We start from the raw sequence: 21,882 nt of genomic DNA, 5'->3' as shown, positions 1-21,882 counted from the left end.
AGGATATTACCGTAATAATTGTGTACATTATTTGTTTTGCTTTATTAGAAATAACATATTTATAGGGTAATGTCCAAATGCTGTGCAAGATATACAATAAGGTTTAAGCCATTTTGATTTACATGGAGGACTGGATCCGACATTAAAGGAATTTCTTATAAAATTGTTATTAAAACCTTTATCAAATAAGGAGAGACCATTTACAAAAAGTTGAGGATTTTAAAGTAAGGTTGTATTATTAATATACGCCTGAGAATTTGGTTCAGATTATTATGCCATTAGGGATAGCCTTAATTACTTCATAAATTTTTTTTTCATTTACAAATAAATCATATTTTGAAATAAAATTAGGGTACGTGTAAATAGGCCATTCTTGTCAATAAGCTGGTTTACAATTAAAATGTTTGTGCCGAACCCAATTCGCCCTGTACAATGACTTCTTATTATGAATTATATCTCCATTGTTCCATATAAAACTCCTGCTAGGAGAAAAATTGTGTTTGTACAAAAGTGACCAGAACAGTAATGCTTGTTTGTGATAATTGACCAAAGCAAGTGGAAGTTTACCAGTTATATGGGCCATTCTACAGAACTGGCTCAAAGTCAGAGTTGGAAACGTCTTGAACATTTTTTTTTTTTTTTTTACAAATTTTGTATGTATGCAAATTGTATAATATCCGAGGTACACATTTCTAGTAATTGTGCAGTTAATCATATTGTATTTGCAGAAAGTTTTGGAATATTTTCCTCTCCCCAAATTTGTCACTACCGAAACACAATAATAAATAATTTAATCAGAAGGCTTATATTGACCTATTCATATTGTGTTTACATCTACCTTGTAAATATATTTTTTGCTATTTAAACATTTTAACAATATTTCAAGTGTAATTTTTAAGATTTGTTGTATTTTGAATTCAGTCTGTTTTTGTAAAAAGCATTAAGTTAATCATACTGATTTCAAATTAAGGGTTCATTAGTTTGAATATACATTGGACCAAACACTTTAATAACATCTTAGTTGATAATACTTTATTTTAGACAAAATATCCCATGTTTCGGTCGTGACGGCACATTTTCTGTAGTGACAGAAATGTTTTGGTAGAGACCACATCACATTACAGAATTTTAACTCACATACTAAAACATGCTAAGATACTAATGATTTGCATAACTGTACTAAAATTATGTTTGTTTACCCAAAATAAATAATTATTGTAACGGCTTGTAGGTGGTTGTTGATGGCACAAGATGATGATGATAGCCCTGGCATGTGACGCTGATTCGCGCGGAGTTGTTAAACAATAGCTGGCGAAAGATGCTCTTTAAAAAGAGATGCTCAATGAGTCTCACCCATAGACTGTAAAAAAATATGGACTACGCCCCTTCGCAGACCAACGCTACTTTTGCGTCATCGAAGGGTAACGCCCCTTTTTGACCCCAAAAAAAAAAGAAAAAAAAAAGGGGCGTTACCCTTCGATGACGCAAAAGTAGCATTGGTCTATGCGCAGTAGCGATCTCGGGACCAGACCTGCGCAGTAGTGAGCAGGAAGTAAAGCAGCGAAATCAACGCTCCGCCCTCACTCTAGCAGAATGCACACTTTTTAAAAAATTGATTGCAGTACGACAAGAGGCTTGTTAAAATAAAGTAAATACAATCTCTTCAGTCCTCCGAAGATCCCGAAATAAATGTCCGTTGGTGCTTCAGTGACTACTTCGCTCAGAGAACCTGTCAATCACAGCTGTCAATCATGACGTTACACCACCGCATCACGTAACTAACTAAAAACCAACTTATTTTTGAAACAGACACTTGAACTTACATTAGCGTGATAAAAACGACAGCAAATGAAAGAAACCACCTTTGGAAAAAAGATATTTGAAGTGTATTTAATTGTTTAGTTGATCTCACTTTAGTTGAATAACACGGGGAGGCGGGGCTTATGACCTATACTAGGACCAGTCACCGGGGGGCGATCGAGACGTTTTGGCTTCACTTTTCAGGGCTTGTGCGGCACGCTTGTGCTGCGTTCCAGTCCACTTTTAGACACGCACTTGCGAACTTCCCTAAGCACTTCCCCTCCTGGGAATCCCCGCCGCCATTTTGAAGTGCGTTCCACTTCGTGAAGTGGACGAGGGAAGTTTAGATGGACAGACCCTCGTTCCCTCGATTTTGATCAAGGGAGCGAGTCTACTTCATATGTACACTTCAGGCACCTATATGTCCCACAATGCAGTACGATTGTGACGTCACCACAAATCTCGTCTAATCACCACCACAACAAACAACTCTATGATATATTAATTATATATATATTTTAATTTAAACCAACCCACAAACACCTATATACATTTGGATGCTGCATTAAACAAATTCTTAAAGGGAATTTTTTTTTTTTTTATAATAAATCAACTCTTTAGCTGATTCCAAGTGATCAAGGGCTTAGGGCGTTCCAATTCAGCCCATTGGAGTTTCCGCCAGTAGTGGGCACTTGTGCATCGTAAGCAATGACGTACATCCGAGTGAACGAGACGGAGGGAAGTTAGCGAGTGAAGGGCATGACACTTTTGGACTGGAACGCAGCCTTGGTCTCATAGATATCATATATAAAGGCTAGATGTCTCGTGCGCGCTGCTGGCCAATGGAGGTCGACGTCCGCACGTGGCGGCCATCTTGCCACAGTGTGCTCGCTCACTCGTTTAATGGTGCATGTACTTTTAAATAACCATAACTTGCTCAATTTTCTACCGATTTTCAAACGGTTTGGTTTGTTATAAACGTCAGAGATGTAGTTATGACACTGCATACATACTAGGGATGGGGAAATGAAGCCTCATGAATCACTGAAGCTTTCCCCTAACTGTTCCGGGAAAAGATTCAAAGCTTCGAGAGTGTCGAGAACATCGCCATCTGGTGCTTATTTAGAATAAAGCAGCCAGAAGCCTGTGTTAGAAGCTCTGGCAGATGAAGCAACCACAACACACTCCTCAGTTTCAATGTTATGTGTACAAATAAAAACTTTACATGTTTGTGTTTGATTTGTTCATTAAAATATTTTTTTTTACCCATTAAAGTGTGACAATTAAAATATAAAATGAGCTTATATGATTCAATAAGATCTAATGTAGGCCTTCTCTCTCTCTCTCTCTCTCTCTCTCTCTCTCTCTCTCTCTCTCTCTACACACACAGTCACACACACACACACACACACACACAATGAATAAGGACATTGTCTGATAGGATCATCTGTTATTAAATGTGCTTATGACACTTGTTACTGATAGTGCTTAATCAACTGTAGGAATGACAGAAAGTTGATAAAGTTTTTCATTATTTTTATTATTTTTGGCTGTTGCCATTGCTCTAAATACAAACCATTCACCAAACACCAACACCCCTCTCCCCTAATCTCACCCTAAACCCAAATACCAACACCAAATTACCTAAAATCACCAAAAAGTGCAAAGATTTTACACAAACAAAAAGACACAAGAAAAAATAATAATAGCCTAAGTAGCGAAAAATAATTTTTGCTTATTTAAATGTAGGCTAATATAGGCTATTGATGATTAACTTTCAAAGTACACCACTCTCCTCACAAACACATCAACCAGACTGAGCCAACAATGACTCGTTAAATACGATCTGGAGTTCGAGCCTTCTGACACCCAAAGCGAAACGCGCACGTGACTGGAGAGAAAGTGAGGCTTCGTTTGTCATCGATCACGTGACTCTAGTAAACCAATACACACCCCGATACGGGGCTTCAGTAGAAATTAGGCTTGTTCGACTTCATGCAGCTCTGCGCAGACCGATCGGCGGCTGACTTGAAGCAGTGCATGCCGGTAAGAAATTTTGTCCGACTTGATACAGCGCCGACGCCACGTGACTGTGACGTATGCCATCAAAGTACCGCGAGAGCAATTCGAGAGTAGCCGGAGAACTCAGCCAGCGCAGCTTCTCAAGAGCGGCTGCATTGGGCTGCACAAGGGCTGATGACGACACAGCTGTTCCACGATTGGCCAGATTCACCGCATGACAACGATCACGTGTGTTTCGTGTTTATTCGAAAACCTTTAGTTCCTCTAAAGCTCACAAATCAGTTTTTTTTATAACAGTAAACACTCTTTTCATGTAGTTGTGATGTTATATTGTGTCATGTTTATCAAATTAAAACTGATTAAAAAATGTAGACTCCACTTCAGGCCTAGCTTATGTTGAACTTTATTCTTGTTCAAACAGACGCTGTATGAAGCTGTACATAAAGTATTGAATGAAAATGTATCTGAAACATCTGTGTATTATTTGGCAAATATTGCATTTATTTCACTTCAGCTGTGGTAAAGTAGGCTATGCAAACACCACGTGAGCGGTCACTACGATCGGGAACCAGAAAGTGTCCGACTTCACATCTCCGTTTGCAGCTCCTCCCCGCCTGCACGCGGCTACTCTCACCGATCGGTTACATCCAGCCGCAGCCGATGTCGAACACACCTATTGTTTCGCTTGTGTGATACGCGCATCGAAGCTTCAGTGTCATATGTAACATCACTAATACATACACTGACTGCATACATATGAATAATTATAACATACATGTTCAAGCATTCGGAATTATAGCCACGTAAATAACGTTTGTAAGAAACCAAACCGTTTGTAAATCCGTCAAGATTTCAGCGAGATAAGAGGATTTGTGTGCATGCTGATCACTCACCTTAATTCACAGCTTCACTGTGACAAGATGGCCGAACGGTGATGCCGGAAGTGACTGCGCCATAAGACATCTAGCGTTTATATATGATATCTATGCTTGGTCTCACCTGATAGCCACAGTGCAGAGACATCATTTTCATTTGCAGAGCTGTCAACGTTGTGCTTGCTCTAGCAGTGGAGGCACTGGGGAATCCCCGAGCTGCAGGGAGAGTGAGACGTAATAAACATCAGTAGGCTAAACTTATCAATATGTATTTTACTAAAACACCCTAATAAATGTGCAGCGAGAGACCGTGCTCAGTTTTGAGTGATGGTGCAAAAGAATAATTGAATCAGAGCTTTCATTTACATTTAATCATATGTGAAAGGTGGTAGTGCTTCTGGGTCTTTCGTCCATTCTGTAGCTGGCATGTCGTACGGGTCCATGTTGTTGATGTCAAGCAGTTTCTCTAAATAACGCTGCCTGGCGTTGTTGTTTAGTCTCTCCCGATAGAGCCCCTTTCCTTTCGCTTCCTCCTTTTCCATTTATTCCCAAGAAACTGCAGCGTACGTATTGCAAAATGCAAACAAATATCAAGCTGCTATATCTTCAGTGTATTCAAAGTCAACGTCCACACTGACTGCTCACTCCGCTTGAACATTCTCGACTATGGACCGTTTTTAAAAAGCAATGTAAATAAAGTAAGTCTCTTTCTGTTTTCCCCTTCACCAAATACTCAACTTCTCTGTCTCTATTAATACATTTATTTTTCATTTGATTTTAAATTTTTTTTTCAGATTATTTTGTCACCAGGTTCTCAATCTCTTTTTATTATAGATATAATTTCTATTTATTTATTTTTTAAGAAACGTTTGTTGGACTAAATATTATTTTAGATAATATTTTACGTTTTATAAATGATATATAATGTTGAGGCAAAAACAAATAACTAACAAAACAGCATCAGGCATAAGAGACATCAGGATCAAATTGTTTTAAGGCATATTTATTTCTTGCAAGAAATGTTCCCAGTCCATCCACAGACCAGCTGCAGACGGAGTGAGACCCAGAGCAGAGATTGGCCAGCATTTTTATAGTGTTATCTCTTTCAAAAGCTATCTCTTACCGCCCCCACTAAACAAAAGACACAGAGGAACCCCTGTGGCTCCCCTAACCCCCTAATCTTCTCACCTCTGAGTCACACACACACACCCTGCAGCTGTGCTAACATCATAAAAGAAACTCAGAATACAGCCAAAGAACGCATGGCATTCGTTTGTTAAATCATTGAAAATAAAATACAAAGAAAAGATGAATTTTTTCCACAACATATAATTTATTTACATTATACCTAAACGTTTCGGATTGAATGACCTAGTATGTGTTGGCATGTCCATCAAAGTTCCTAACGCAGTTCATTGGCCTCACTGGGTTTTGTTAGGAGCGTTTCTAGGATACGAGCGGACGGGACGGTCGCTCTTACTGATGTGTACTGAAAGGTTTTGATATAATTCTGCTTAGAATACGATAAAAATGTCTGATAACGAGGGAGAACAAGCCGGGCCAAAGAGTACCTTTACCACCCAGTGGTGTAGTCTACGTGATACGCAGGTATACGCCGTATACCCACTAGAAAAGGCCAAGGATTTCCGTATACCCACTTAAAAAAAGCGTGAGGATACGTAACAACTTCGTTTTGTGTCAGAACTTTCACACTTTCATTCATAAATTCACCCCGTCTGTGTTTGCGAAGCGACACGGATAGAATCGCGGAATCCAGTCACGGAATTTGGCTATTTTTGAATTAATAAATCAAAAGTAGGGCTGTACAATGAATCAAATCTCGATATGGACTAGTGTCTGTGAATATTAAAGTTAAAAGAGACTGCAATTGTTCTACGCGTCTCTGGGAATGAGCGCTCAATGTGTCCTACACACACACACACACACACACACACACTGAAGCACGCGTGACTCACGCTCGTGGTGTTTTCAACATTTCACTGTATTGAGACATGATGTAGGCTACATATGTGCACTTCATCGCAGAGCTGCTATGAAAGTCACTTCACGAGAATTTCACCATTTCATTAAATAAAACTATCGTCATTCATTCGTTTCATATGCACACGTAAGAGATTGTAATGTCTTTACGACAACCTGTCAAAATAAAAGTTCGGTATAACTTGAAGAAATTATAACAGAAATATATTACTATTGCACAGTAGAGTATACTTCAAGTAGGCCTAATAATAATAATAATAATAATAATAATAATAATAATAGTTTATTAAAACACACAGAAACTCAAATGTGTACAACCCACCAAAATAAAAGTTCGGTCCAACTCAAAGAAATTAGAAAGAAATTGCACAGTAAAATGTATTTATTAATAATAATAATAATAATAATAATAATACAATCTATTAAAACGTTATTTTAAAGGAATATCACACAAAGTTTTTCAAAAGTAAACTTGCCAAAACAATAACACCATTTTTTTTTCAAAAACACCATTTCTAAAAGCAAATTTGTATTTGTATAATGTTTTAAATTATTATTATTATAAAAAAAAAAAAATTAATTGTCAGCTGATAAAACCTGTGGTTCAGGGACCATATTCATGTAACATCTAAGGCTAAATGTAGCTCTTAACTGGCTGAGTTGTGTTTCTTATAATAAATTGACATGTTGATAACACTTAGTATTTCATAATGCTCTCAATTACATGTCGATGCATACTGTATGCATTAGTGAGTGTGGTGGTGCTTATGGGGTGACGCTCTGGGACGGGCGAGTATGAGGCGGGGTGGGTGTGTGTGTGTGTGGGGGGGGGGGGGGGGATGGGGGGGGGGGGGGGGGATTACAGTATACTCACTACAAAAAACTAGACTACACCACTGTTACCACCTATATGTCTGAAGGTGACCAGCTGTTTCAAGGGCGAGTATGTCAAAGCTATCGAGTGCTTTTCCACGGTGAGCTAATAACTATGCGATCATATATTGCATTGCTTACGTTCAGACGAAATTATATGGATTGCTTTATTTTACATTTTATAAGCGTCTTCTCTGCTATCCAACAGGCTTTAAGTTTACAGCCGGATGATAAGAACTGTCTGGTCGCCAGATCCAGGTGTTATGTGAAATTAGGAGATGCAGAGAGCGCGCTGAAAGACGCCGAGACCTCCCTCAAAGACAACAGAAACTACTTCAAGGTGTTCATCCGTCCTAGCCTATGGAGCTAGAATTGTGTCTTTATTACATGCGATAAAATAAATGATCTGAGAGAAAAAAAAAAGTTTGAGAGAAAAAGTTATCACACTGATAGCAGAAAAGCATTTCATGAGAGAAAAAATAATATTTGAGAGAAAAAGTTTTCATATCAGTAGCAAAAAATAATAATATTTGAGACTAAAAAAAGTTTTGAGAGAAAGTATTTTCTAATAGAACATAAAAAATCTAAATGTAATTTATTTTTATTTTATTATTTCTGAGAAAAAAAATCTCTCTCAAAATACTTTGAAAAAAACTCTCAAATATATATATTTTTGCTATCAGTGTGAAAACATTTTCTCAAAAAAAAGAAAGTGTTTCTCTCAAAACGCTTTTCTTTGCTCTCGATGCAATTTCTTGCTCTTGTGTCAGGATTTTGCTTTTGCTGTGAAAATTGTGTCATGGGCGGGGCCACGTTCCTATTGGCCAGTCGGGTGAGCATCGTCTTGTCTTGGGAGTCAAACTGAATCATTACACCATTGTTCGGTTCACCAGCATAGATGCCGCCTATCAGTGTGATAACTTTTTCTCTCAAACTTTTTTTTTTCTCTCAGATCATTTATTTTATCGCATGTAATAAAGACAAAATTCTAGCTCCATACTAGCTTCCTTTTTTCTTTTGTCTCATCGTTTGTTCCAAAAGTTCCCAGCAGCCACAGCTCTGAGTCACTGTATGTGTACCTGTAGTAAGACACTTGTCCTGAAGGGGGCGAATTTACTGATACTTTATCAGATGACGATTCGGTCTCAGAAAAAGTGACCTTTATATCACAAGCACGTTTTTCGAACACAGGATATTACCAATATAACTTTTGTGAATGAATATACTGTTTAAGATTAACACTAAAAATGTTAAGGCAAAAATGACACTTGGTGAAACATGACTACCTGTGAGGGGAAAATCCACTAAAATGCTAAATAGTCAAGAAAAGAGGTTTGTTCTGTGGAAAGTGTACCATTAGCTTTTCACATGACACTTAGATTGGTATTTTGTATGTAATCCAATGAAGTTCATGAATCTTTAAATGTGGCTTTTTTGGAGCCACTATATAAGCTCTCTAAAAAGCACAGTAAAAGCACATCTGAATTATCTGATGTTTAGCAAAGGTTTGGGGTCACTATTCACTCACAAAGGATGCATTAAATTGATCAAAAGTGATAGTAAATACTTAATTTTTACATAATAAAATAAAAAATGTTGTAAAGTCAAGAGCGATATCATTGTGCAGCGTTTACCTCAGTAAGTTGACTGAGTGGGTCTCTGAGCTGTGAGTGACTGGAGGCGGGGCTAATTTGAAATATTCATGAATCCGCTAAATGAACCAAGGATGTAGAGTTAAAAAACTTGTCATTTTGGTGATCAGAGATGAGTTTTCAGCAATAAAATGATTGACTACAGGGGGACTTTAAGCAGCACAAATGTTTTCAACATTGATCATAAACAGATTATTGAGCACCAAAGCAGCATCTCAGAATATCAGAATGATTGATGAAGGATCATGTGACAATGAATGAAGACTGGAGTAATGATGCTGAAAATTACATTTCAAAATTGATTAAAATATAAGACAATTCTTTTCTAATTTTTAATAATAGTTCACAATATTCCTGTTTTTACTGTATTTCTGATGTGCTAACAAGTAACCTGATTCTCTCTGGTTCTCCATCCTGTGTCCTGCAGGGTCTGTATCAGAAGGCTGAAGCCCTCTACACTATGGGGGATTTTGAGTTTGCATTGGTCTACTATCACAGAGGCCATAAGCTACGTCCAGAGCTACAGGAGTTCAGACTGGGAATCCAGAAAGCTCAAGTGGCAATCGAGAACTCAGTGGGCAGTAAGTCCTTAGACACAACATGATGAGAAATGAGGAGTTCATGTTTTGGTTACACAACAAAGTGACTTAAGTTAGTAACCCTCATCTGCCTCTCTCTCCCCGGCCTGAAAGGTCCTTCCTCTGTGAAATTGGAAAATAAAGGAGACCTGTCTTTCTTCTACAACGGGGTGAGCTATCTCTCGCTCGTTCTCTCTCTTCCGTTATGCCACCTTCCCCGTCACTCATACCACACCATCACACCATTGTTTATAATTTACGTTTATGTTAATTTTAGCAGTTAGTAATGCATATTTGTTTGTTTGATGCGTTCCCAAAGGTTCGTCCCAAGCATTTGAATCCTTCTCATAAGAAGGAATCCAAAAAGCATGGCCAGAAGAAGAGCAAATATGAAAAAGCAGCCAAGCAACTTCTGGGAGAACTGTACAGTGACAGAGAATTCTTAGATAAACTTCTACAAGATGAAGGTGTGTGTTTTCATGTTTTTTTAGGCCTTGTTTGATGTTAGTTTGCATCTATGATGGTGTATATTCTATATAAAGGATGGCAATCTGCTCCCATACAGATCTTTTAAAAGGTAAGATTGGAACTGGAGAGCGTGTGCAAGATCTGATCGTGGGCTGTATCTCCTATCTGGACACGCGGACAGCATTCTGGCAGCAGCAGAAGCCCATCTATGCTCGTCAACAAGACCGAAAACTAATGCAGCAGCGGTGGAACCGGGTTCAACACAAGCCACCCTCAGACCCAACCCGATATGTCCTCGCCAGTCTGGAGGATATTGACAAAGGTGAACCTCTGCAGAGTTCAAAGTTCACAGCATTAGGTTCCTAACAACAAAGTTTAGCATTAGTTGCATACTCATGTTGCACATGCAAAATCATAAACTACTGTCAAAGTTGGGGGTCAGTAAGATTTTTGTAATGTTTTTGAATAAATATTTGATGCTTATCAAGGCTGCATTTGTTCCATCATATTGGGAAATATTTTTACGGTTTAAAAGAATTTCAGCATCATTACTCCAGTCTTCAGTGTCACAAGATCCTTCAGAAATCATTATGATATGCTAATTTGATGCTCAAGAAATTGTTCTTATTTTTATCAATGTTGTAAACAGTTGTACTGCTTAATATTTTTGTGGAAAATTTTATACTTTCTTTTGTAACATTATAAATGTCTGTACTCTCACTTTTGATCAATTGAATGCATCCTTGCTGAATAAAAGATTAATTTATTTATCTTATCTAAAAAAAATATATAACAATCTTACCGACCCCAATCTTTTGAACTGCAGTGTATGCCTATGATTATTAGCTAACTGATGAGTGACTGACCTACGACAACTTGGAGATAATGTTGGAATTATGATCCTAATTATTCTCTAGGTCACTCCACAATGTGTGTGTTAGCAGACCAGATACATAACACACCCAGCTGATTATTTAAATTGTATTAATGTAAGTTAATAGTGCTTGCTAAGGACATTTGAACAAACCCCTAAATATAACTATGAAACTTTGGTGCATAACTGTGTAACATTTGTGCCATGGACATGAACAATACATCAAATTCTGCTACTTGTTGAGAAGTGTTATTACTTTTATAAAGCTGCTGCAGATTTACTGTTGTTCAGCGGATTTTCGTGGGCGAAATCCAGTCTTTTCAATGGGAATCCAGTCCACACATTCTGGAATTTCACATGAGGGCGAAACAAATTTCACAGGAGATTCACATTTGTCACATTTGACCAACAGAAAACTGCTTGATTAGAAAATGACTTCTGTTAAATTTTACTAAAATTACCAAACCTTAAGAGATTTTTTAGGTGACACATGATTTTTTCCTGGTGGACAATAAAACAGGCCAAAAAATCCTATAGACTCATAGAAACAGTCTTAGCAACACTCTGGTATCGCATGACATTTGGATTGGCAAACATTTTCAGAAAATGTTCAGTATGTTATTGGGTTTATTGAGAGTTATTTGTTGAATTGGCAGCCTTGAGTGCCGGCGATGCAGAAAGCGGCCTGAAGAAGGCCCGTGAGCTCATGAAGGTGGTGAAGGAATGGTCTGAGCAGGTGCTGCCCAATAAGAGAGAAGTGCTTGGGAACCTGCACAGCTGCATTGGTAGAGTCTGGGAATCTCATCGGCCCAATACTTAAATATATAATATCAATAGCACAAGAATCAGAGATACAACATTTTATTTTATGTGCTGTGTAGGGAATGCATTGATGGATCTTGGGAATATGGACAAGGCTCTGCATCATCATGAGAAAGATCTGGAGCTGGCCAAGAAAGGGTGAGCGCTCATGAGAGCAGGAAAACTACCTTTTGTTTTTCTTGGTTGGTTAATTTTGGCCTAGCTTTAGCCTACCATACACATAAACACATTATAGAAGTCTATAATGTGTATAGACTTCTATAATTCAATGTTAGGCTGCATAGATTAGGTCAGCCGGAACCGGGAACACTCCCCATAAATCCTGATGTACTTGTTACTTTATAAGAAGGATGACGTCTACGCTAATATCAGTTTATCCAAGGTTTACCGCACTCTGCCGGATCCATGTTGTATCCAGATCTGATGAAGGACCTGCGCCTGGACACGACGACAACGCAGTCCTGAATTGTCAACCAGTTCCTCCCCTGTGAAGGCCTCCTTCCCTTCCCTTTACCTCGTTGTTGTCGGGATAATTCCGGTTTGCGTGGCTGCGCAGACACGACAAAACATTTCTTTATTACACATTTTTAAGGCCAGACAAGTAGTTTATTGAGGGTTGATTTGTAAAGAAGGACTACACACCTGCGCACATATATATTCAAACGCACATACCTTTGGACTGAACACATAATGCGCATGTGCGCGAGGTCTGCGTTTTCGTGGGTTTGCGTTTTTGAGGTTTGCGCAGAGATAACGGATAATCGTTTGCACCTTCGAACCTATTTCAGGGAGTGCGTTCTCGAGACACCAGCCACTGTTTTGTGCGGATGGGCGGCCGGAGCGCGTTAAGGGTTTTCCTGTTAGAACGGTGTTGTGTTAGCGGCCCCTACGTTAATAACTAATGATCTTCGCCACGGAAGTGAATCAATCAATCAAAACTAACTTTAGCTGGACAATAACTTTATCCTAGAGCTGTTGTAGAGCCTAAACAATCTGTTACGGTAATTTCCTATTATCACTGTAAAGCTGCTTTGAAACAATCCATATTGTTAAAAGCGCTATATAAATGAAGCTGACTTTTTAAATGAATACTACTATTCATCAGGTGTGTTTGCTTTGTGCTTCGTGTCATAGCGACCTGACGGACAGTAAATCCAGGGCTCTGGACAACATTGGTCGTGTGTACGCACGGATTGGCAAGTTCCAACAAGCTATAGAAGTGTAAGTGCATTTGCCTTTAATTGATGTTTACTTTGGTGTTGATGTACACACACAAGTCTATTGTAATAGTGATTTCATTTTGTTCTGTGTGTGTTTATGTGTGTGTTTGCATAGCTGGGAGGAGAAGGTGCCTCTAGCATGTGGCGGGTTAGAGAAAGCCTGGTTGTTCCATGAGATCGGCCGCTGTTACCTTGAGCTGAAGCGCTATGGCGAAGCACGAGACTATGGCTCCCGCTCGCTCACGGCAGCGGATGACATCACTGATGAGAAATGGCAGCTCAATGCCAGTGTGCTCATGGCGCAGGCCGAATGTGAGTCCAAACTACTTCGCCCAGAATCCCAGGAAGTCAGCAGTTTAATGCACTCTGTGACCATGAATAATCTGATTTCCCACAATGCTCAGAATCAATAGGACGTTAATGTGGTCGTTATGTATATTTGATCTACGCCATGCTGTGCGATTACATCACTTTACATCCTCTTTCTCTCTTACATAGTGAAGCTGGGTAACTACAAGGCCAGTGTGTTACACTTTGAGAGAGCACTGGACCGGGCAAAACTGCAGCAGGACGACTCCGCCAGCGAAGCCATCCAGAAGGTCTCACTCTCTCTCCCTCATCCCTCTCACCATCCATCTCGCTCGCGGCCTTTTCTATAGTCCCCTTCAAACTACATTAAAATGACTGAGATTCTGAATCACACAGGATGCGCGCTATTGTTTCTGTGTATGTCACAGAGGACCAATATGGAAGTTATTGTCAGTTTGACTAAAGGTGCGGTCACATTTACCATTGTTCGGCATTGTTTGCAGGCAAATTCGGTCATTTCAATTAGAATCCGTGCGATCAGAAATTTTGCAAGGGCAAAAGATTTCCCCTATGCAGATTTTGCATTGGGTTTATATTGGTCACGCTTGGTTTGTAAAGCTGCTTGGTTTGAAAGTGTGAGTCTATGCTTCATATATTGCTACTGATAATGGACAACTGACCTTTTTTGCCTCACACCTTGAGAGTCTGGGTAGTAATATTCTGCAATGTCTATCCTGTAGAATTCCCTTGAAACTGTTTCTCACTGTTAGTCACTCATTTAAATGGTCAGCCACACTACATTTAGTCTTTCGCTTAGTTTCTACTTCTATGGCATCACCCCGTGGGGCTTGTGCATATTAAACATTTCACTAGTTCACACTTACAAATAAGTTAGATAGAATAAATGCGTATTTGGCGTGCTGTCCGAGGAGAGGGCTCCGGGCTCGGTATTCGGCCCGAACCCAGAGTACTCCCCCCGTATTCCTGGCTGTAAAAGATTAAGCCAAGAGTGAGGAGTCGGGGTGGTGGAGGGATGCTGGAAAACTGTCAAGGAATATTAGGTGAGTTGACAGTGTGGATATATATATACTTCTTGTCATGCTGATTAGGGTAGACATAATTGTTTGATGACGAGTAGATTGGATTGATTATTTGAACGTGCTCCTCCCGAACTTTGTTTATAAAACATCATTTCACTAGTTCACACTTACAAATAAGTTAGATAGAATAAATGCGTATTTGGCGTGCTGTCCGAGGAGAGGGCTCCGGGCTCGGTATCACACGTCGGAAGGGTGTGCCTCTAAGGTGGTAGGCTAGGGATGGTCATATGTGATGTACTTCTGCGGAAGTGGAGTAAAAAGGAATAACCACTGCAGTGAAAGCAAGTTGATGGAGAACTAGCTCTAGAAATGACACTACTGCGGCAGTGGATCAAATTTATTTTGGCTTGCTATCCAACTAGCTGGTAGCAAAAGGACGGGAAAGTAAACACTGCTACGGGGAACGGAACTCCTGCGGTAGAGGAGGAGATGTTGCTGCTGCAGTAGACCAAACTTGCTTTCAAAGCTTTAAAATATCCAAATTATTTGGACACGAAACTAAGCTCCTGCGGGAGCAGAGTATATGACACTGCTGCGGCAGTGGACGAGTTTGGACGGAGAAATGGAGCTCCTGCGGGAGCGGAGTGGATGACACTGCTGCGGCAGTGGACCAAACTTGCTTCGACTTGCTTTTAAATATCTGAACCAATTTGGACATAGAACTGAGCTCCTGCGGGAGCGGAGTAGATGACACTGCTGCGGCAGTGGAGCAAGTTTGGATGGAGTAATGGAGCTCCTGCGGGAGCGGAGAAGATGACACTGCTGCGGCAGTGGAGCAAGTTTAGATGGAGTAATGGAGCTCCTGCGGGAGCGGAGAAGATGACACTGCTGCGGCAGTGGAGCAAGTTTAGATGGAGTAATGGAGCTCCTGCGGGAGCGGAGTAGATGACACTTCTGCGGCAGTGGAGCAAACTTGCTTCGACTTGCTTTTTAAATATCCAAACCGATTTTGGACATAGAAACTGAGCTCCTGTGGGAGCGGAGTAGATGACACTGCTGCGGCAGTGGAGCAAGTTTAGATGGAGTAATGGAGCTCCTGCGGGAGCGGAGAAGATGACACTGCTGCGGCAGTGGAGCAAACTTGCTTCGACTTGCTTTTTAAATATCCAAACCGATTTTGGACATAGAAACTGAGCTCCTGTGGGAGCGGAGTAGATGACACTGCTGCGGCAGTGGAGCAAGTTTAGATGGAGTAATGGAGCTCCTGCGGGAGCGGAATAGAAGACACTGCTGCAGAAGTGGAATAAGTTTGGACAGAGTGACAGAACTTCTGCGGGAGTGGAGTAGATTAGCGGAGGTAGACTTGATTAACTTGCTTTTAACTAACTAGAGCCAGTTGGGTGGAAAAATGGGTTCCTAATGGAGGAAGATGATGCTGCTGTGGTGTTTGGGAAAGACTTGCTTCAACGTGAATGAGGAGTTGTAAAGAATTTAGCTGATGAGGGTTCGTTGGGCTTCTTTGATATGGAAGCGGTTTGAGCGGATGTAACTTTTGAAGGCTTCCGATGACCAACGGCCAAGTGATTGGATCTGCTGCTGAGAGAGGCCTTTTTGAGCAGCTGTTGTTGCTGCGCCTATGCGAAAAGAGTGGCTGGAAAAGTGGTCTGCTGGGATGCCTGAAAGGAGCAAAACGGATTGAAGGTGTTTTTGGAACCAGAAACGTGTAACAGGGCGGTTGGAGTCGTCTGCGAAAAGTGGGTCAGAAGGGGATTTGGACTGTGAATTCCTGAAAAGCAAGTAGGCTGAGAGAGTTTGGTATGGTTGGATTGGTGATGGGAGATTGAAGATATATATGAAATGGCCTTTCCTGGTTTGATCTGTCTTACTTTGCTTAATGAAGTAGGAGATGGTTTCGTTGTCTAGCACTGATAGATCTGTTGTTGTGGGGTGGATTTTTGGGTTGAAGCTGGAAGTGATGGTGAGTTCTGAGCATCTTAGAAAGCCGAAAAAAGCCAAAATGAACATTGCGTCCAGTGTGCGGGCTGTGTTGGTGGAATGGTAACCTCTGCGGAGGGTGGAGATGCATTTAGTGAGTATGTCTAACGTTATAGGTTTCCTGGCATCTGGGCGGGTGGGTTGGTTTTTTTGGATACCTTTGATGAGCATTGATGTCTGAGAATTTGCTATCTCTGTGGAGGGTGAACCAAAAAGGAGTTTGTGGAAGAATTGGATTCCGCTTAGATAACCCTTGATGGAGCCGGCTTTGAGGTTCTTGATGCTGTCGAGTTATGAATGAAGTGATGGTGAGCAGAGAAAAATTTGGAAAAGGCAGCTTGTATATGAAGTGAAAAGACTGAAAACACTTCCATGCGGTTAAGTAGGAGTGGAGGGTGCTGGTTGAAACGGCTTGAAGAATGGAATTAAGAGAGGCATCGAGAAGTGGTTTCAATGGGTGGTTTATGGGAATATCAGCTCTGAATAGTGAGGTACTGGGGTTGGAAAAGGGTCCGCATCTGGTGCCAGCAGCCTGAATTTCTGGAAAGCAAAACGAGAGAGAGAGTCAGCTATTTGATTTCTGGAACCTGGAACATGTTTGGCAGTTAAAATGAATTGATCGCAAGCTGCGATCCAAATGAGGCGTCTTAGGAGAGGCATTAGTGCGGGGGAATTTGAGCGGCCTTTATTAATGCAATGCACAGTTGCTTCGTTGTCGCAGTGCACCATTATGCTGTTAGTTGACCATTCTTTTCCCCACAGGAAAGCTGCTACCACTAGAGGATACAATTCGAACAGCACTGAGGATGTTAGTGACTGCGGTGAGTCTAACAGCTGGGCGGGCCATGTAGACGCGAACCAACGGCCTTGGTAATACCCTCCGAAACCAATGGAGGGAGCTGCGTCAGTAAACAGTTGGATATCCTCAGGGAGAGAAATCAGATCATTATAGAAAAAAGACAGGCCGTTCCATTGTTTAAGGAAAGTTATCCATAAACTGAGTTCATTGCAACATGAAGTAGTTAGGGAGATTTGGTCCTCTAGTGTGTGCACTGATGATGCGAGGAAGAGGAGATGTGAGATGAAAGGGCGGCCTTGCGGGATGATGCGCATCGCAAAGTTTAGGTGGCCGAGTAGAGAAAGTAGCTCTCGTTTGGAACAATGTGGATTTTCTAGGAGGGTGGATGCGACCAGAATAATCCTGTCGATTTTCTCCTTGGGTAGTGAGGCCTGGAAGTTAACTGAGTCCAAATTAATGCCCAGAAATTCGATGGATGTGGCTGGACCCAGAGTTTTATCTTGGGCGATTGGAATCCCGAGCTCAGCGAAGACTTTTTGGACTGTGAGAAGATGCGCGGCTGGGACAAGGTCAGGCGGTGAGATGATTAGGAAATCATCTAATAGATGAATTAAGTAGGGTATTGAGTAGTTATTGGAAAGAATCCAACAAATTGCTTCTGATAGCATGTCGAAAATCTTGGGGCTGCTTTTGCAGCCAAAAGTTAAACGGACGGCGAAGTAAAATTTTTCTTGCCAGCGTACGCCGAACAAATGCCATGAATCTGGGTGAATGGGCATCACTTTGAAAGCAGAGGTGATGTCGACTTTAGCAAGCCAAGCGCCGTAACCTGCGTCTTTAATCAAGGTTATGGCTTGGTCAATGGTGTGATAATTAAGAGAAAATTGTTCCAGAGAAATAAGGCTGTTTATGCTTGGAAATGGGGAGTTGTGTGGGGCTGAGAGATCGATTATTAAGCGTTTCTTGCCTGAAAATTTTCTGGTAGCCACCCCAATGGGGCTGATGCGGAAACACTCGAAAGGAGGATTGTTGAAAGGACCAATCATAAAGCCTGATTCGATTTCTTTTTTAATCAGGATGTCGACTGTGTCGGGTTCAGCGAGCGCGGACTGGAGATTATCACATATGATACTTTGAGTGGGGAGGCTTTGAAACCGTGCTCGAGACCAGACAGTAAATAGTTGGTAAAATCAGTGTTGGGGTGGTGAGACAATTCAGAAGACAGACGAGAAATATTCAAAGGAGTCGACAAGTAATTTTTTGAATCTTTATTTACGGACCTTTTAACAGGGCATATGGTGCGGGCATGAGCGCCGCCACAATAGCTACAAACATGCAAATAACGGCAGCGTTGACGTGTGCAACGTCCTGATTTGAAGTTATTGCAAACTTGACTGTTGGATGTGAAATTTCTTCTTTTGGAATCGGAGTCGTTGAAATTGATGTTTGCTGGCCGTGGGACGTAACTGGTTGATTTTTCAGCTGGTGATGGATCTGGGCGGGGAGGAGGGATAATCAAGGGACAAGCTGTGGTGGAGTGAGAAACGGATCTGCAAACCGCGCAGGATATGTTACGGCAGCCTAGGAACACTCTATTGTGTAGCTCTGTGTCTAGAGCGCCCCAGTAAGGGCACTGGTTCCACTGGGCTACTCGGACGGCGCACTTTGCAGAGAATAATTTATGGTAAGTGTAAAAATGGGTTCCTCCGTATGATAGCGCGAGTTCTGCGATTATCGCGAGATAATCGTTTAACTCTCTTCTCCTGTGGGGTAGTGCGGCACAAATTATTTCGCTATAACGGCTGAAAGCAATAGCAAATTCAGAGAACGAAAGAATGCGGGATGAATTATTAACTGGGTTTTTTAGGGTGACTTCAAAATCGCCGCAGTCGATTTGACGGTTTGACACAGAGGGAGGAAGTAAAGAGAGAAGGGAAGATAAATCGATGTCCGCACCTGTGAGGATCTGAGCTCTGATGTTACTGGCAACAGGGGGCGGTTCCATAGCTGTAGCGTTCGGCGGGATGGGCATCGGCGTTGCGGAAAACAAAGTGAAAGGAGCACGATTTTGAGGAAAAGTGTTAGGAGGAAAAAACCCCGGGGCCGGGGCCGTTTGTGGAGGCAACCTCACACTTGGGTCGACCCCTGGAGCTTGTGGAGGAACAGAAAAAGTGGGAAAGGAAGGGAGCTGGGGAGGTAGAAATGGTGTCTGGGCCTGCGACTCTAGCTGAGGCAGCCTCGCGCTAGAGTCTTGAGGTGGGGCTGCAGGCCACGGACAGGGGAACAGGTTGGAAAAAGAGACAGGAAAATGATATGGTGGCTGAGCCTGCGCCATTGATGGAAGCATACTCACACTGCCGCCTGTCTCATTAGGAAATGGCGTTGAGACGGGGGGCGCGGTGCTGGAGAAAGCTGCGGTCTGTAGCTCGGCAGAGCGGAGAGGAGACTGGGGCCTGGCAGCGGCGGCTGAATCTGGGGCGCGGCTCAGGCTAGCAGAAGGCCTGCTGCGGCCTGACGCTCGCGGAAAACTAGGCCCTGCGCGAGAGGGAGTAGGAGTTTTCTGGGAACGTGCCTTTTTTCCGGATTTTGCAGATGGAGTGGATTTTGGAGACGGGAAAGCAGACTGGAGTGAAACATACAGGTTGTACAATTGTGCTTTATTCATTCTCCTGGAAAAATTAACATCAGCGCTGATTAGCGCTTGTCTCAATCCCAATACTGTCCATTTTTCTATTGCCGGAATGGTCGGTTGTGCTGAAGTGTAGGAAGAAGCTGGAGAAGGTGGTGGCAATCTTGATGGTGGAGGTGAGGGCAAGCCACGGCGCCTCGGGGTACAGGAAGCAGCTCGGCTAGGCCGGCGGCCTCGCGGTGTAGCTGGAGGTTCAGCTGCGGTGTCCTGTTGAGCCTGGGAGCTCGTTGCAGTGCTGGGAAACTGCGATGGATCCTGGGCAGCGAGGGCATCGTCATCAGACGGGAAGAGTTCGACTTCGATCTCTGACATTACGACAAATGGGCGGGACCAAATGCTGGAAAACTGTCAAGGAATATTAGGTGAGTTGACAGTGTGGATATATATATACTTGTCATGCTGATTAGGGTAGACATAATTGTTTGATGACGAGTAGATTGGATTGATTATTTGAACGTGCTCCTCCCGAACTTTGTTTATAAAACATCATTAAAAGTGGATAAAAGGAGATTGATTATGGAAGCTAAGAAAAATGAGCTTATATTATATGACAAAACCACCGTGACTTCCGTAAGGAAAGCAATGACAAAGATTATGCTTGGAGAAGCATTTTAGAAGTCATGAAAATAAAAAGTTACAAAAACGTTGTCTTAATGTTATGCCAGGAAAACAGCTGTTCTGATGTTACATTGCGCGCATTACGTCTCTGGAATCTTGTTGTGTTGTGGGTAGTTAGTAGGTGACAGAATACTCATCAATACTAATTGTGTTGTCATAATATGAACTGATAATTGTAATATTTACATTTTCATTTTTTGCATGTTACCTGATTCTTGACTATCCAGTTTCTCTAATATCATATTTCTTCATGTTGCTCTGCTATTATTTGACTCACTTTAATCAACTCCTCAATTTCTCGCTCTGCAGGCTCTTCGTGAAGCAAGACACAGAGTGACCCAGTAAGACGAGGAACCCATCTGAATAAAATGTCTGCAATCAAAGTCAGAACTAATGCATCCTTACTAGTGGAATAAAATCTGCCTGAGGAACATTGTGTTGGATTGCATTCGGGTGTCATTGGTTAAGGATTACTTCATGACTGCCTTCTCTGTGCTTGTTTGCATATGGTAAAAATATGTTTTGCATAGTTTAGACTGTTGAATAAAGAGTTTGGGGAGAGAGTGTGCACTTGTGACAATTTGCCCCATCGGCGGGTAAGTTTTCACACTAGATTATCTAAAAATAAGAACACAGCTACTTAATTGTGAAAAACAATTATTTCAATCAAAACACATTAAGTGGCAAGTTCCACTTTACTTTGAACTTTAAACTCAAACGTTCTCTGGCTTGCACATAGATCCATGATAACTGAATGGAATGCTGCAGATAACTCACTTAACATGTTTAACCTCTGAACAGAACAGATGCCCTGTATCTGACTAATCAGACTCATCTTCAGAGTCACAATTCTGACACACATAAATTGCCTGGCCTGAGGTGCAAGCATCATGGGCCCAATTGTTGCATTTTACATATTTTACCCAGGTCTCCTTTGGACGACTGTTTGAAAATGGCTCTACACAGACAAGGCAGAAGCACTCTTCATCATCTTATGATGACTCTTGTATGATTTTTCTTCTTTTAGCTGCCTTGTTCTTCGTAGGTCCAGATTTGTCATAAACTGACATTGTCTTCCTGGGGTTGTTCCTCATCCAGGCATCACACAATGATGATGTGCCTCTTTAGTGGCCCGTAGACAGACCTGTTGGTGGGGCCGATGTGAGCGGTGGGGTGGGAATGACAGCATGATTATGCCATTTTCTTTGGCATAATTGAGTCCATCAATGGACAGATGAGACTCGTGG

General features: G+C 41.5%; 1 protein-coding gene across 1 annotated transcript; it reads left to right on the top strand.

Moving 5' to 3' along the window:
• Positions 1-6,083: 6,083 nt before the first annotated feature.
• On the top strand, positions 6,084-21,066 carry LOC309476838 (outer dynein arm-docking complex subunit 4-like; the record flags this gene model as incomplete). Its single annotated transcript, XM_082139971.1, is given in 14 exon segments — positions 6,084-6,183; positions 7,586-7,631; positions 7,633-7,672; positions 7,780-7,911; positions 9,651-9,804; positions 9,916-9,971; positions 10,121-10,268; positions 10,367-10,591; positions 11,800-11,928; positions 12,025-12,103; positions 13,100-13,186; positions 13,301-13,497; positions 13,684-13,784; positions 20,945-21,066. Coding segments are annotated over 14 exon segments (1,530 nt in total). The 3' UTR covers positions 20,981-21,066.
• Between the last annotated feature and the right edge of the window lie 816 nt (positions 21,067-21,882).

This window comes from Leuciscus leuciscus, assembly GCF_965113295.1.
Source record: "Leuciscus leuciscus genome assembly, chromosome: 1".
Taxonomy (NCBI): domain Eukaryota; kingdom Metazoa; phylum Chordata; class Actinopteri; order Cypriniformes; family Leuciscidae; genus Leuciscus; species Leuciscus leuciscus.
This window is presented reverse-complemented; position numbering and strand designations above follow the sequence as displayed.